The sequence below is a fragment of the Polypterus senegalus genome, chromosome 9 (genome assembly GCF_016835505.1).
Source record: "Polypterus senegalus isolate Bchr_013 chromosome 9, ASM1683550v1, whole genome shotgun sequence".
Taxonomy (NCBI): Eukaryota; Metazoa; Chordata; class Cladistia; order Polypteriformes; family Polypteridae; genus Polypterus; species Polypterus senegalus.
In genome coordinates this window covers 44521809-44534660 of record NC_053162.1, presented here as the reverse complement: position 1 = coordinate 44534660, position 12852 = coordinate 44521809, and the positions used below count along the sequence as shown (strand labels likewise).

General features: G+C 36.6%; 1 protein-coding gene across 1 annotated transcript; it reads right to left on the bottom strand.

The window, feature by feature from the left end:
* Positions 1 to 553: 553 nt before the first annotated feature.
* Positions 554 to 9184, bottom strand: LOC120534852 (adhesion G-protein coupled receptor G5-like). Its single transcript, XM_039762366.1, has 4 exons — positions 8863 to 9184; positions 5906 to 5975; positions 4121 to 4407; positions 554 to 1007 (listed from the first exon to the last, which is right to left on the bottom strand). The coding sequence occupies exons 1-4, from the start codon at positions 9182 to 9184 to the stop codon at positions 928 to 930; spliced, it is 759 nt and encodes a 252-aa protein (XP_039618300.1). The 3' UTR covers positions 554 to 927.
* Positions 9185 to 12852: the final 3668 nt, after the last annotated feature.

Genomic DNA, 12852 nt, shown 5'->3' with positions numbered 1-12852 from the left:
CAGGTCAAAGAAGATTTGTTTTTGATTCTCACACAGGAAAAGGAGATTATATTTGTATTTTTCTGGACTTCTCCCTTTCAACAGCTGTTTAAAGAGCTGCATTCTACAACATTAACCAGAGTTGAAATCAGATACAGACTCTTGTTTCCAGCCAAACTGAGAGTGTTTTCTGCTGGCCAATTCTAAATTTTTAGCTCTCCTGAAGAAGCGGAAAAAGAATTAAAAAAATGGATCCTGACATCATCCGGAACATGACATTGAGCTCATTATAGGAATTTTTGTTATTTTCATTATATTGTACTGTTTAGTGAACTTTATAATCTGCCTTTTTTCCTGTTGATATTCTTTAGCTTGGCACACTTATGGCAATTCCTACAGATTCTGTTTCCTTCTTCTAATATAGTACTGTGATTCATCCAATATGGAAAAGCAGAGCCAAGCACTTTGGAACACAAATGCTGCCTGATTTGTTCCAATGACACTCTTAAAGTGAATGTGGTAAAAATAAAAAACAAGCACATATTTCAATCATGTATGTAACTATCATGCATTATTTGTACGTGATCATTTCAACAATTTTAACATTTTTTATGTATTTACATACATGGTGGTGCCCTGTCATAATGAACACTTTGTATACATCAAAGTACCATCAGAAAATGCACTTTCTAAGCAGGGGCATAGTGATGAATGTTTTAAGCAAAATACCCATAATAAACCTAATTTTGATCAAACATCCAAAAATAGATGTAAATAAAATTGTCATTTGGACTGGGAGAGTTTACAGTACAAGCTTGGGAAAAATATTTAGAACATACAGAGACAGATAAATAAAGTGCAGTTCCATTTTGATTGACTCACAAAACTCTTTTATATTAGACAAAAATTAAACTTTCAGAATTGATGGTTATCAGAAGCATTAGTAATTTAAGAATTGGAGCTGTTCTCCTGACAGGTTTTTTTCTCATTATTCCATCGAGCACAGATCCATAAAAATAGGAAAAAACCTGAAAAAAGAAAAAAAAAAGTATACCAAATGAAACTGACAAGGATTTAGTGGTTTGCATTCATTTATACTTAAAGAAAAAGTTACAATGATTTCTTCACAAACATAGTATGTATGCATCTGGAACATTAATTGTGTTCTAAAGTTAAGCATTTTCTATAAATGATAAAAAAATATGTTGTACTCACTGGCACTTTACCATAGAGGCTAATAGGGCATGGAGCACCACTGGAAAATAAAAGATTAAAAACTTCCCAGATACATCCCAGACAGTTGTCGAGTATTGAACCACATCTTGCAATTATATACTAACTGTAAAAAAGTTTATACATGTCATTTTTAAATAATATAAAACACCAATATTACGAGTTTCAGCAATTTTAAAAGAAGATCTGTGTGTTGAAATGATGCACACCATTTCAGAATTTGTCTGCTTCCACAATAATCTTTCACCTCCTCAAGGTGTGATTTCATTTTTAGTGACCATATCACAGTAAGGTTTTCATGCCATATGGTGGGTATTGTTTTGATTTACTTCTGTATTTATGTGAGAATTCACAAAAGCGAATACAAAACATATTATTACCATCAGAAAAATTGTACCAGGAAAATTATATTCTGTAAGATCATTATTTTCAGATCCCCTTTTTTGTTACAAACATGCATCAGAAACACAGAAGGCATATTTTCTTATGTTGGAACCTTTGCTGTTTCATCTGTAAGTTTTCAGGCTTTAACCTCTATTGTAAAGCACCAGTATAAAGTAAATAATTATAAGAAGTGGTTCAGTACTCAACAACTGCTTTGGATGTATCTGGGAACTTTTTAATCTTTTATTTTCAAGTGATGCCCCATGCCCTATTAGCCTGTATTGTAAAGCACCAGTGTGGGCAAGATATTTTTTAAAATTGATAGAAAATGCTTAACTTTAGAGAACAATTTTGTGTGGCAAATACATATATACCATGTTAGTGGAGAAATACACTTAAAAATAACAAACATATTCTTTAGCAGGACATCTTGTTCATTTGTTGGGTAGGATGCATTCACATATGACTATTGCTTTCCACCTATGCGCACAATTTTCATTTTAACCATAAAGACATATTCAAGACATAAAATAAACTATGAATGGTATTTAGGATACTTTACAAATTTGAAGAGTTGTGCTACGTTATCTTTAATAGTAAAGGTTCATTCCCTGCGGTGGGTTGGCACCTTGCCCGGGATTGATTCCTGCCTTGCGCCCTGTGTTGGCTGGGATTGGCTCCAGCAGACCCCCATGACCCTGTGTTCAGATTCAGCGGGTTGGAAAATGGATGGATGGATGGATGGATGGGTTCATTCACATGTTCATGTTTGTAAATGGAGGTATTACTTTTTAATACAAAAAGTGCTAAACTTCAATACTCCCTTGATACAGAAAATACTTTAATTTACCCAAGAAGCTAAGTAGCCACCAAGCACAGTAAGAATGGTTACCTTATGAGGAAACACCCAGTTACTGGTCTCTTTTAAATACTGTAGTTAAGATTGCAAAACCAAAAATGTCTGAATTAGGGAAAGTGTTAGTCAGTGTGTTCATAAGAAGTGTAATGACTTACTTCATGAGGTAGAAGTAAACAAGAACAGCTCCAATCAAGTATTTGAAATTTTAAAAAGTGTGCTTCAATTTAAATGTTCTTAATTATAATAAAATTATATTATTTTACACCCTCTGCTAGAGCTCCATAGAGGCTAGATCCCTAGTAAAGGATCAAAAATAGTCTAAAATGATACCCCACGTGCTTATGTTTGATGCTTTTTCACTTGTGACCTTCTGGGAATTGTTCTTAGAGGGATAGGACCACCAGTGAAGAATCAAATATCAAAAATATATCATAATTATGATCAGAAACATTGAAATAGCATAAAATACTATCCATCCATTTTCCAACCCGCTGAAACCAAACACAGGGTCACGGGGGTCTGCTGGAGCCAATCCCAGCCAACACAGGGCACAAGGCAGGAACCAATTTACGGGCAGGGTGCATAAAATACTATCAAGACTATAAAGGACTATTCCACGCTGCTGCGATACTACAACGTAATTGCAAGTGAAACTTGAAAGAATAAACTAACACATCTCAAAGATATAAGTTTTGTAGTGTGATAGTGTGAATTTCAGGACTAGTACAAATAAACGTTACCCAAATGGATAAGTATAATGAAAAAGGTAGAAAGCACCAATTTCTTTTGCAAAGTTCCTGAAGGTTTTTTCTTGATAAAAACTTCCACTGATGCTAGCTAATTTATAACACCCTGTAGTCCCTAAATAATGAATGCAACAGCCAAGGAGAATAAAAAGCAACCAGGTCTTATTGTGCCACTGCCAAAGTCTCAAACACTCACTACATCTTAAACTCCTGATACTAATGATGATAGCACCACTTCTTACAATTACATGACAAAAGTGACTACGATGATGGCTGATTTTGACAAAGACAGCAACTAGAAAAACAAAAGTTACATTATGCCTAATCAACTTGCCTCAATAAATTGGTAGATAGCAAGCTAACAATGCTGACAGGGTAAGCCTCTTAGCCTTAAGCCAAGAAGGCTGCATGGAAACCCAATACAGGCTGATAAAGTAAATAATTGTTTCAACTGATTCATGAAAGACATACATGAGGATATGGAGAAAATTAAGTCAACTTTAATTTAAGATGGAAGCCTGGAAGCATTTTTTCAAACAAATGGTTGTTGAAATCTGGGAGAAACCACTGAATCATGCAGTTAAGGCAGGAACCCTGACACAACTTTTTTAAAATGTCTGGATGAGATATTTGGACAGCTTAGCTATTATCTAACCAAACAAGTCTGATAAACTGAACTCTCTCCTATTATTTATTACACATCTTATGCTCCTTAGAGAAGAACCAGAAAGGACATGTGTTGTATTGATTTATGCTATTATATATATAGGACAATAGAACTGATTAAACAACAAACTGCAACTCAGCTTTTAGGTTTCAGAACAGTTGAGTGAAAAAAGACATCTAAAATTGACCAGACTTCCACAACTAAAATGTAAACCCATTTGTCTTACTTTGTCTTCATTAGAGTAGTACTCACCATACAAGGAGTTTATGATGCAAAATAAATACTGAGTTGTCAAACTCTGAGTAATAATAGTGAAGAATCCCAGTCCCCAAGTAGTACCCAGCAGGCAGGCTAGTCCCAGAAATGTGGAAGTGAATTTGCAGATGCTGGTGTTTCCATTGTAAGTCTGCTTGTTTGCTTGCTTTATTTGGACAATCTTAAAAATCATAGCAACCAACATGGCAGTGGTGAAGATGAATACAACTCCGTAGTATCCCAACACTAAACAGTACTGTAGAGCAGATTTTGTGATCCAGCACCTAATGTAAACAGAATCCAGTCATTTACCTTTATGTGGTTGCCTCAGACACAAAGTGTAATTTTAGTCTGTCATTCACACAATCATCCTACAACTAGTTAAGTAACAAATTCTTTTAAAAAAACAGCAATTTTTTTTCAATTTCCAAAATGTTTTTCAGAATTTGTTTTCCTGGGCCTCAAGCTTTCCATATATCCACCAATTTTACTAACCTCTATTTACACTCCATTTATTCAATCTGCTTATTATCCTGTAGTAGAGGTGAAATCTGTCCTAGCAACTTTGGGAACCATAAAAAACTACTGCGCCTGCCTGTCACATAAGTGAATTCAACCAAAAAGAGGTATGTTTAGGGTGTAGCAACACTTGTTAAATTGACTACAAATCCCAGCAGTCCTAGTACTTTGCCATTGGGCAGCTTCAGGTGTTGCCATAGAGAGTGCTGGGGGAAATAAGGTATGGCTCAAATTTTAAAGGTGAACTAGAAGAAGCCCTAGATAGTATCCACTGCAATATATTCTTTTACATTCTCTCATAAAAAAGTCACCTATTATCCTAAACCAGTGTTTCCCAATCTTTGTGGTGTTACAACCCGGTTTTCACATTCCGGTGTGTTTGTGACACCAACCGTGAATTTAGCGTGATCATCAGAGCAGCAGGAGTGGAGTGGTCATCCTCTGTGAATCAATCTCGATTGTCAAAACTGGGGTTCCACATGATCACCAGAGCATCAGCAGTTAGTGAATCAAGTGTGATCATCAATGCTTTTCCACCTTGGTGAATTGAGCACAATCAGGGTTTGGGGAGGTTGTCTAGGATCAGTCGCAATCCACCTGTAATGCTGCCACTGTAAATCTAGCACTATCGGTGGGGTTTTGCTGCAGCCCACCTGTAATGCTAGCATATGACACAGGTTTGGAAACACTGTCCTAAACCGTATGTGTTTGGAATGTGGGGAAAAAAATACACTTCCGAGAGAATACTCACATGGAAAAGGGGAGACAGTGACAGGGGTTAGAATCAAATCAATGTTCTTGGAATTGTGAGGCCAAAATGGTAAGCACTGAGCAACCATGCACCCCAGCCAAATCTAATGTTTGAATTACCATTTCCCATTTCAGTACTGTTGTGCTAAATTTGATGGCTTTGTTTTTCTAGTAAGAACAAAGCTTGCATTAATAAAACATTCAAATTAAAAAAAAACAGCAAAATTCATAATATGCAACGTTATCTAGTATAAAACTTTTCTGTATGTTTTAACTTATTTTATGTAAATTAAGAGAGATGTCTATCACGTTATGCACGAAATGCTGGTGCATTCTGTGCTAGACAATGTGCTATAGCCATGTGTTCAACATTAACAGAAAATAAAATACACTTTAATTATATTTAACATTTAAAGTTTACTAATTAATAATGAAGATCTTAGAATAAATTATATCCATTATACAATGCAGATCTAAAGCCCAGAGCTGGACTCTTCTATGGTAAATACTCACATGTTATAAATTGGACCGTAATTATTCTTGTCAGCAGCAACAACTGTGAGCACAATAAGAGCAGGGACTCCTAAGAATGAAAATGCATTCTGTCAAAAGCTTTTATATACAAATAATTAATGACATACAGACATTAGGAGTCCTCTTGTCAAATATACCACCAACATCTAACTGTCTTTCAATACAAAGTCACAGGGAGTCAAAGCCTGTTCTGTCACCACTGGTACCAAATAGCTGCCTGTAGTTAAATGAATCAGATGATGGGTGTCATTCATATAAGACGAGCTAATTCACACCGGTTGCAATCTGACAATAATATATTATACAAAGGTTATTAAAGTTTGCACCCTATATATGTGAAAATATAAGAAAATGTATATGCAAAATAATAATATGATACTAAAATAGGAATATATAACTCAGCAAGTGCCAACCGGCTTCTTGAGTAGGTTCTCGATCATACTTGTTCATGTTTATAGTCAAACATATAATTATAGTCTTCAAAATACACCATATAATTTATTTTTTAAAAAGATGTAAATCAAACAAATGTCCTTGATGCCAAGTGACAATGAGGGAACCACTGCACCATTATGACACCCAATAATAATCATATTTTCATTAAATGCTCCTGAAAAGAATTCCACTCAATGAAAATAATTTTTGCTTTGTGTTCTGTTAACAATAATCTTTCATAAAAGTCGCATGACCTTGCATTGGAATAAAATGGTTCAGTAAAAAATGAATGAATGAAACTGGAAAAAAAATATCTGATTTCTAAGACAAAACACTTCTTTCGGCAATGGATAGCCTCCTCGGAGACTGTTTTAATAACAAATGGGCATGATCTATTTAATTTGCTACCTTTGTGTGAATTTAGGCAGAAGTATGATTGTGTGAATAAGCAAGTGGAAACATGTTTCATTTGCTTTATTGTGCTATTTATAAGTAGACAATGTGGTGTAGTGGCTAAGACACTTGACATTAAACCTAAAGATTGCTAGATCTGCCTCACATGACGTAAATAATTTGAATGAATATCAGTCCTGGAAGTCACTGTGGATAAAGTCATCAGCCAAAAATATAATAATATTAATAAACATGGGTATCACTTCTAAAACTTTGTATGGATTCTAGTGTGAAAATAAGCATATAGCAAACAACATCAGATTTATAACCCTGGCATACACACATGTCTACACAATTTTCCTGAATAAATCACAATCATCTTGCAAATTTGTGTACATGAATGTGCATCAGAGCGCTCTAAGTTGCCTTCCTGGAACAACCATACATGGACTATGTTAATGAACCTCATATATATTTAAACATGATGCTGCAGATGTGCATTGGCTGGTAGCTCAGAATAGCACTTGATGCATCCAGCCACCGCCAGTTGTATTTTAGGAGTTTTGTGCAGCACTACACACTGCTTTGAAGAGGCGCTCCTCTGCACTTTAGGGGTCTGAGAATGTCAAATCGTGTGAAGCTGATGTACAATCGTTTAAGCAAAGTGCAAAACACATTCATCCTTGTTGCAGCCCGTTCTATCGCAGTGCTGGTCAGTATGTGACAGTTTTTGTTGAATGTCACAGACCTAACAATGTCACAACAGAGTAAGTGAGACATTTTTGATGGAAGAACAGTTGTGCTTGTTATTACTGGCTTAAAGATGAAAAATAAGTGGAAGGTGGGTGTCTGAAAGCAGTAAAGGGAAGACAATATTCTTTACTGTCAACGAACTGTACATTATAATAACTTCTTGGTGGTATGAATGTACAAATCAGGCTTTTTTGCCTTTATGCAAGTTTTATAAATCTGACTTCAGGGTTTTTTCTATGATTTCTTGATAGTCTCCTCCTAGTTTCTGTGAACCTGAATATAATCAAGCAGTGTTACGTTTAAATTAATTTTTAAAAATCTTGTTTACAAAATACCACTGATTGGAAATTTAACTGTTGACAATAAGCTACTTTAAGCATTTATTTCTATGTATCTGTATAGTTCAAATTCTCATTTATTGTCATGGCAGAACTTTTGAAATCTTACTTATGTGTCTAAGCAGCCTTCAACATTTCATTACATTCCAGTGTCCCTTTTAACTGAATTATACTCTTAACTAGGTCTCATTTGTATTCACTTGATTTTGGATTTTGAAGAATCTTCCGGCATCTCTTTAATTTACTGCTGTCATCTTTTCAAAAGCCTCCAATATGTCACATCTTAATTTAGAAATTAAAAATTACCTCTCTATTCTGCTTATAAATCAAACCTCATAACTCTGAAACAAACAGTAGGTATTTTATGATGTAAATATCAACACTGCATATATTATGTATATATTATTATATATATGTGAATTTCCCCTTGGGATTAATAAAATATCTATCTATCTATCTATCTATCTATCTATCTATCTATCTATCTATCTATCTATCTATCTATCTATCTATTATTTCAGTAGTGGCCTCACAAGTACAATTCAGGTCAGCAGAGCTTGGTCTTGCTGTACAAACACTGTACAGTACTCCGTTATCCTCCTACACTTTTAAATTGCTGCTGTGCACATTTCAAAGACAGGGTGAATTAGGGATATTTATTTTGAAAGTCAAGATGTCATCATATTACAGGCCAAATATTAAGAAATTTTCTACTGCATGCATCTGTGAAGTTAATGCAAACCATTAGACTAGGAAAGGCTCTGGTTCCCATTCAATGTATTTTTAAATAAATGGGTCCAGAAAATGGAAAAAAAAAAAATTGAACAAACAGGAATCAGAAACATAAATATGGTGTGACCTAGAATAGTCAATATGTGTTTTTGTTTCTCTGTTGATTTTTCTTTTAAAACATTGGATTCATTGTGTCTCCATCCTGAGTGACAGAGAGTGTCCTTTTTTATCCACGGTTTCTTACTTGATTGCACATGGTTGAAGTCACACTTGTTATAAACTCACCCCAACCTACAAAGGTGGACTTGAGTATGAAATGCCTTATGTAGACATCGAATGGTCTCCACAATAGCAGGTACATCTGACAGGCCTCCAATGTCATCCAAGTGAAGGAGCAGATAAGGGAGAAGTGCAGCACCAGGCCTGTGGTCGTACAAAGCCAGGAAATGTTCAGAACGGCTGGTATAGCAGCACTACAGAGGTACACCAAGTTCAAGAGCAGTACAGCTCCTGCCAGATTGAGGTGGATGAACCAGGCCTGGTCTGAAGGTTTTAGCCTGAAAAATGAAGTTTTCTGTAAATAAAACACTTTTAAGAAGACATGCATTTTCAGCCTGCAATGTTAACCATATTCTTGTCAAAAAGTAATCAGCTACATTACATTTTTATATGGATTAGTATATACCTATACTAATAAAAGGCAAAGCCCTCACTGACTAACTCATTCATCACTAATTCTCCAACTTCCCGTGTAGGTAGATGGCTGAAATTTGGCAAGCTTATTCCTTACAGCTTACTTACAAAAGTTAAGCAGGTTTCATTTCGAAATTCTATGCGTAACCGAAACCAATGTACATACTTATTTCGGTGGTATGACGCCACTGTCGGCCGCCATATCGAACTTCCCAACGTTCTTTGTTACTTATGGGCCCATCTTCAAGAAATTTGGTATGCAGGTTTCCAACGCTAACTACATATACACGTCCATAGCCTGCAGCTCGGTCACCGTGTGAGGCGGCGTTGGGTCCCCCATCCCAACGCCTCCCACGTTGTTGGCTGCCTGCCAACATAAGGCCGCTCATCGCTCCGGTCTCTACATTCCCTTCCTTGCTTCGCCACGGGATTCACGTCTCCCTGCTGATAGCTATAGCCTTTTTATTTAATCCACGGCTTCTCCGCTGTTTTATTGTTCGTTTATTACGATTATAGTTATTGTGTAGGTATTTTAGACTTACTTTACATTGTTCAGGTACCCATTTCCTTTATCGTTCCAACAGTACCCCCATTAACATGTCTATTGAGGTGATCACCATCGATCAAAGAACTGTCACTTATCGAGTGGTTTCCATGCCCGGAGATGGCACCTGCCTTTTCCATTCTCTTTGTTACATATTGCATGGCCATATCAGGCTCACTCTTGATATCCAGAAGAACATTGTGTCTTATGTATTGAATGACTGAGGCAGGTTCAAGGTGTGGACTGATGACAGTACATTATACTACACAGGAGCACTATAAGAGTGGAATGCTTAAGCCCTTCACCTATGGTTCTGCATGTGAGTTGATGGCTGCCGCTGAATTGTTCGGTTGTCGCTTTCAAGTGTACTGAAATGGCCAAATATTTTACACCTTTCGACAACCGCCAATGCCTATAAAAAACATCTTAAATTCACAGGTGACGATTTCAGTAGTGGCCACTTGGATCTTTATGAATGTTTAAACACTCAAAATCTGGATGCGAAGTTATCGATGAAACCGGTTGTATGCTTACAATGCTTGACAGATGCCGAATGTCACTTTAACACCCTGCAAATACTGTCGTAATTGAAACAAACCATGAAACTCAAACCGATTGTGACAGCAGCAATCCAAGCTGTGAGATTTGAGACAAGATTACTTTTCACATGGCCAACTGTACATTACATGCTCAAGAGTAAACTTAGCGCATAGCTTGGTCATATTAACAACCAGAGGGCCGAACTGACAATGTGGTATACAAAGAGATCCTTAACAAATAATTATTGGTATATTTTCCCTCAGTTTAAAAAGGTTTAATTTTCTTCTTATTAAAAATTATAAGGCAGTACTTCGCCGCTGCGAAGTGCGGGTATTTTGCTAGTATTATATAAAAGTGAAAATGCTGAAGGATTAACTAAATGTAACTTAAAGCAGAAAGAGCAAGAGGTCTTTGCTTTGTCTTAGAGGATCTACCAACATGATTCTCCAAGACTGGGGGGACTCTGCCCCCTGCTCATTTCACTCACCAACCCCTGGTTGGGCTCTACATGCTAGCCACTTCGCGATTCTGCCACTCCTGTATGGGGAGGCAGATGCACAATTTAAACAGATTGTTATTTTCATGGGAGTTGTTATATATGCATAATAGAACTATTTTACATTACAGCGAGTTATTAACCATATTAAAAAATAGTAAAACATAATAAGCTGAAAGAAAAATATGTTTCATGTTGTGTCAGAGGTATTCGTTGCATTATATGTTTTCGTTCTGTTTGGCTTTGAAATTAACACGCAAACACGCAATATTTAAACTTGCACTTTCACTGTAAAACTTTAGTAAAAACAATATTTGGAATTAACTTTTCGTCAATATTGCAATGAATTTTGATTCTGTGTTTGGACTTGCATTGTGACAAATCAACGTATAACTGCCCATGAGTGAATTTTGTTTCTTTCTCTCTAATTAATAAACTGACTTTTTCGAATATTTGTCCCTGTGATTTATTAATTGTCATAGCAAAGGCTATTCTAACAGGAAACTGTAAACCATTTAATACGAATGGCATATCAAGATCTCCTTTGGTGTCTAATGTTATGCACAGAAGATGTACTAAATTACCTTTCTTGTCTACTGTTAAACTTTTACATGTCGGAATTGTTCGACCAATTTTGAATACAACTAATCTTGTCCTTAACGCATTGCCCATCACTCATACATAAATTACGCAAAAACATTACCATACATCCTTCCTTCAACCTTAATTTGGGGAAAGTATGAATCTGCTAATACCCAGATGAAAACTGTTCTTAAATCAGCCAAGAACAAGATTGCCCTGATAGCTGATGCCTGGACCAGTGCTGCCACAGAGGCTTATCTTGGTATCACTTGCCACTTTATAAGTGATGATTGGAAGCTTATTAGTTTCAGCCTCACAACCATGCCATTAGAAGGCTAAACATTGGCACATAGATTGAGCAGGCTGTGGAAAAGTTTGAGATTCCTCTAAGCAAAATTGTGGCAGTTGTTCATGACAATGGCTCCAATGTCCTCCTGGCAGCTAACATCTTGAGAGGAAAAATATGGGTGGATGTCCGTCCGCTGTGCAATTTGCAGTTGGTGATCAATAATGCACTGAAACACCCTCAGTTCAGTAAAGTACTTGGAGCAGCAAGGTATCTCGTAGAGCACTTTAAACAAAGTAAACTGGCTTCAAGCAAGCTGAAGACCAAGCAGAAACTGATAGGGACCCAGGAGCACAAACTTGTCCAGGATGTCTCTACCAGGTGGAACAGCACTTATTATATGATAACTCGCCTCCTGGAACAAAGATGGCCACTGACTGCAACTCTGTCTGACCCAACAGTAACACAAAGAGGGAAACAACACCTAGACCTCAAAGCTGATCAGTGGACCATTTTAGAAGAGCTGGCTAAAGATCTCTAGGGCTTTGAATGTGCTATGCTACAGTCTACTTGATTGGGAAAAGCTATGTGACTGTCTCTGCTCTGCCTTCACTGGTCAAAGGGCTTCTGAAATCCACCAGGCAGCTGCTATAGGCGAGATCACTGCACATTGGTCAAAAGAGGTCACCTTAAAAGATGATGATCCAAACAAATTGATCATTGCAACCACACTAGACCCATGTTTTCAAAAGTTGAAATTCCTGAAACCAGAAGAGAGGTTCAGTGTTCAGAACAAAATACAGGCTCTGGCCCTCCAGTCCATGAATGGAAGTATTACTCAAAATAACCAGCTTGCCATGGGGCACGAAGAAGCAACAGGACCAGATGATGAGGGTGCTTCAACTTGATTCACTGCTTGGATGTGACTCAACAGACAGTGACAATGATAACACTGAAGAAGGTGCTCACGATCAACTGACCACTAATGAAGTAAGATTTATTTATTGAAATAAGAATAGTGCATATTAAATATGTCAATATTAAACGTTTCAGATGTAGTATTTTTATCTGTTATCCCATGCCAGGTGTTGATGTTCTTTGGAGAGCAGCCCATCTCAAAGACAGAAAATCCTC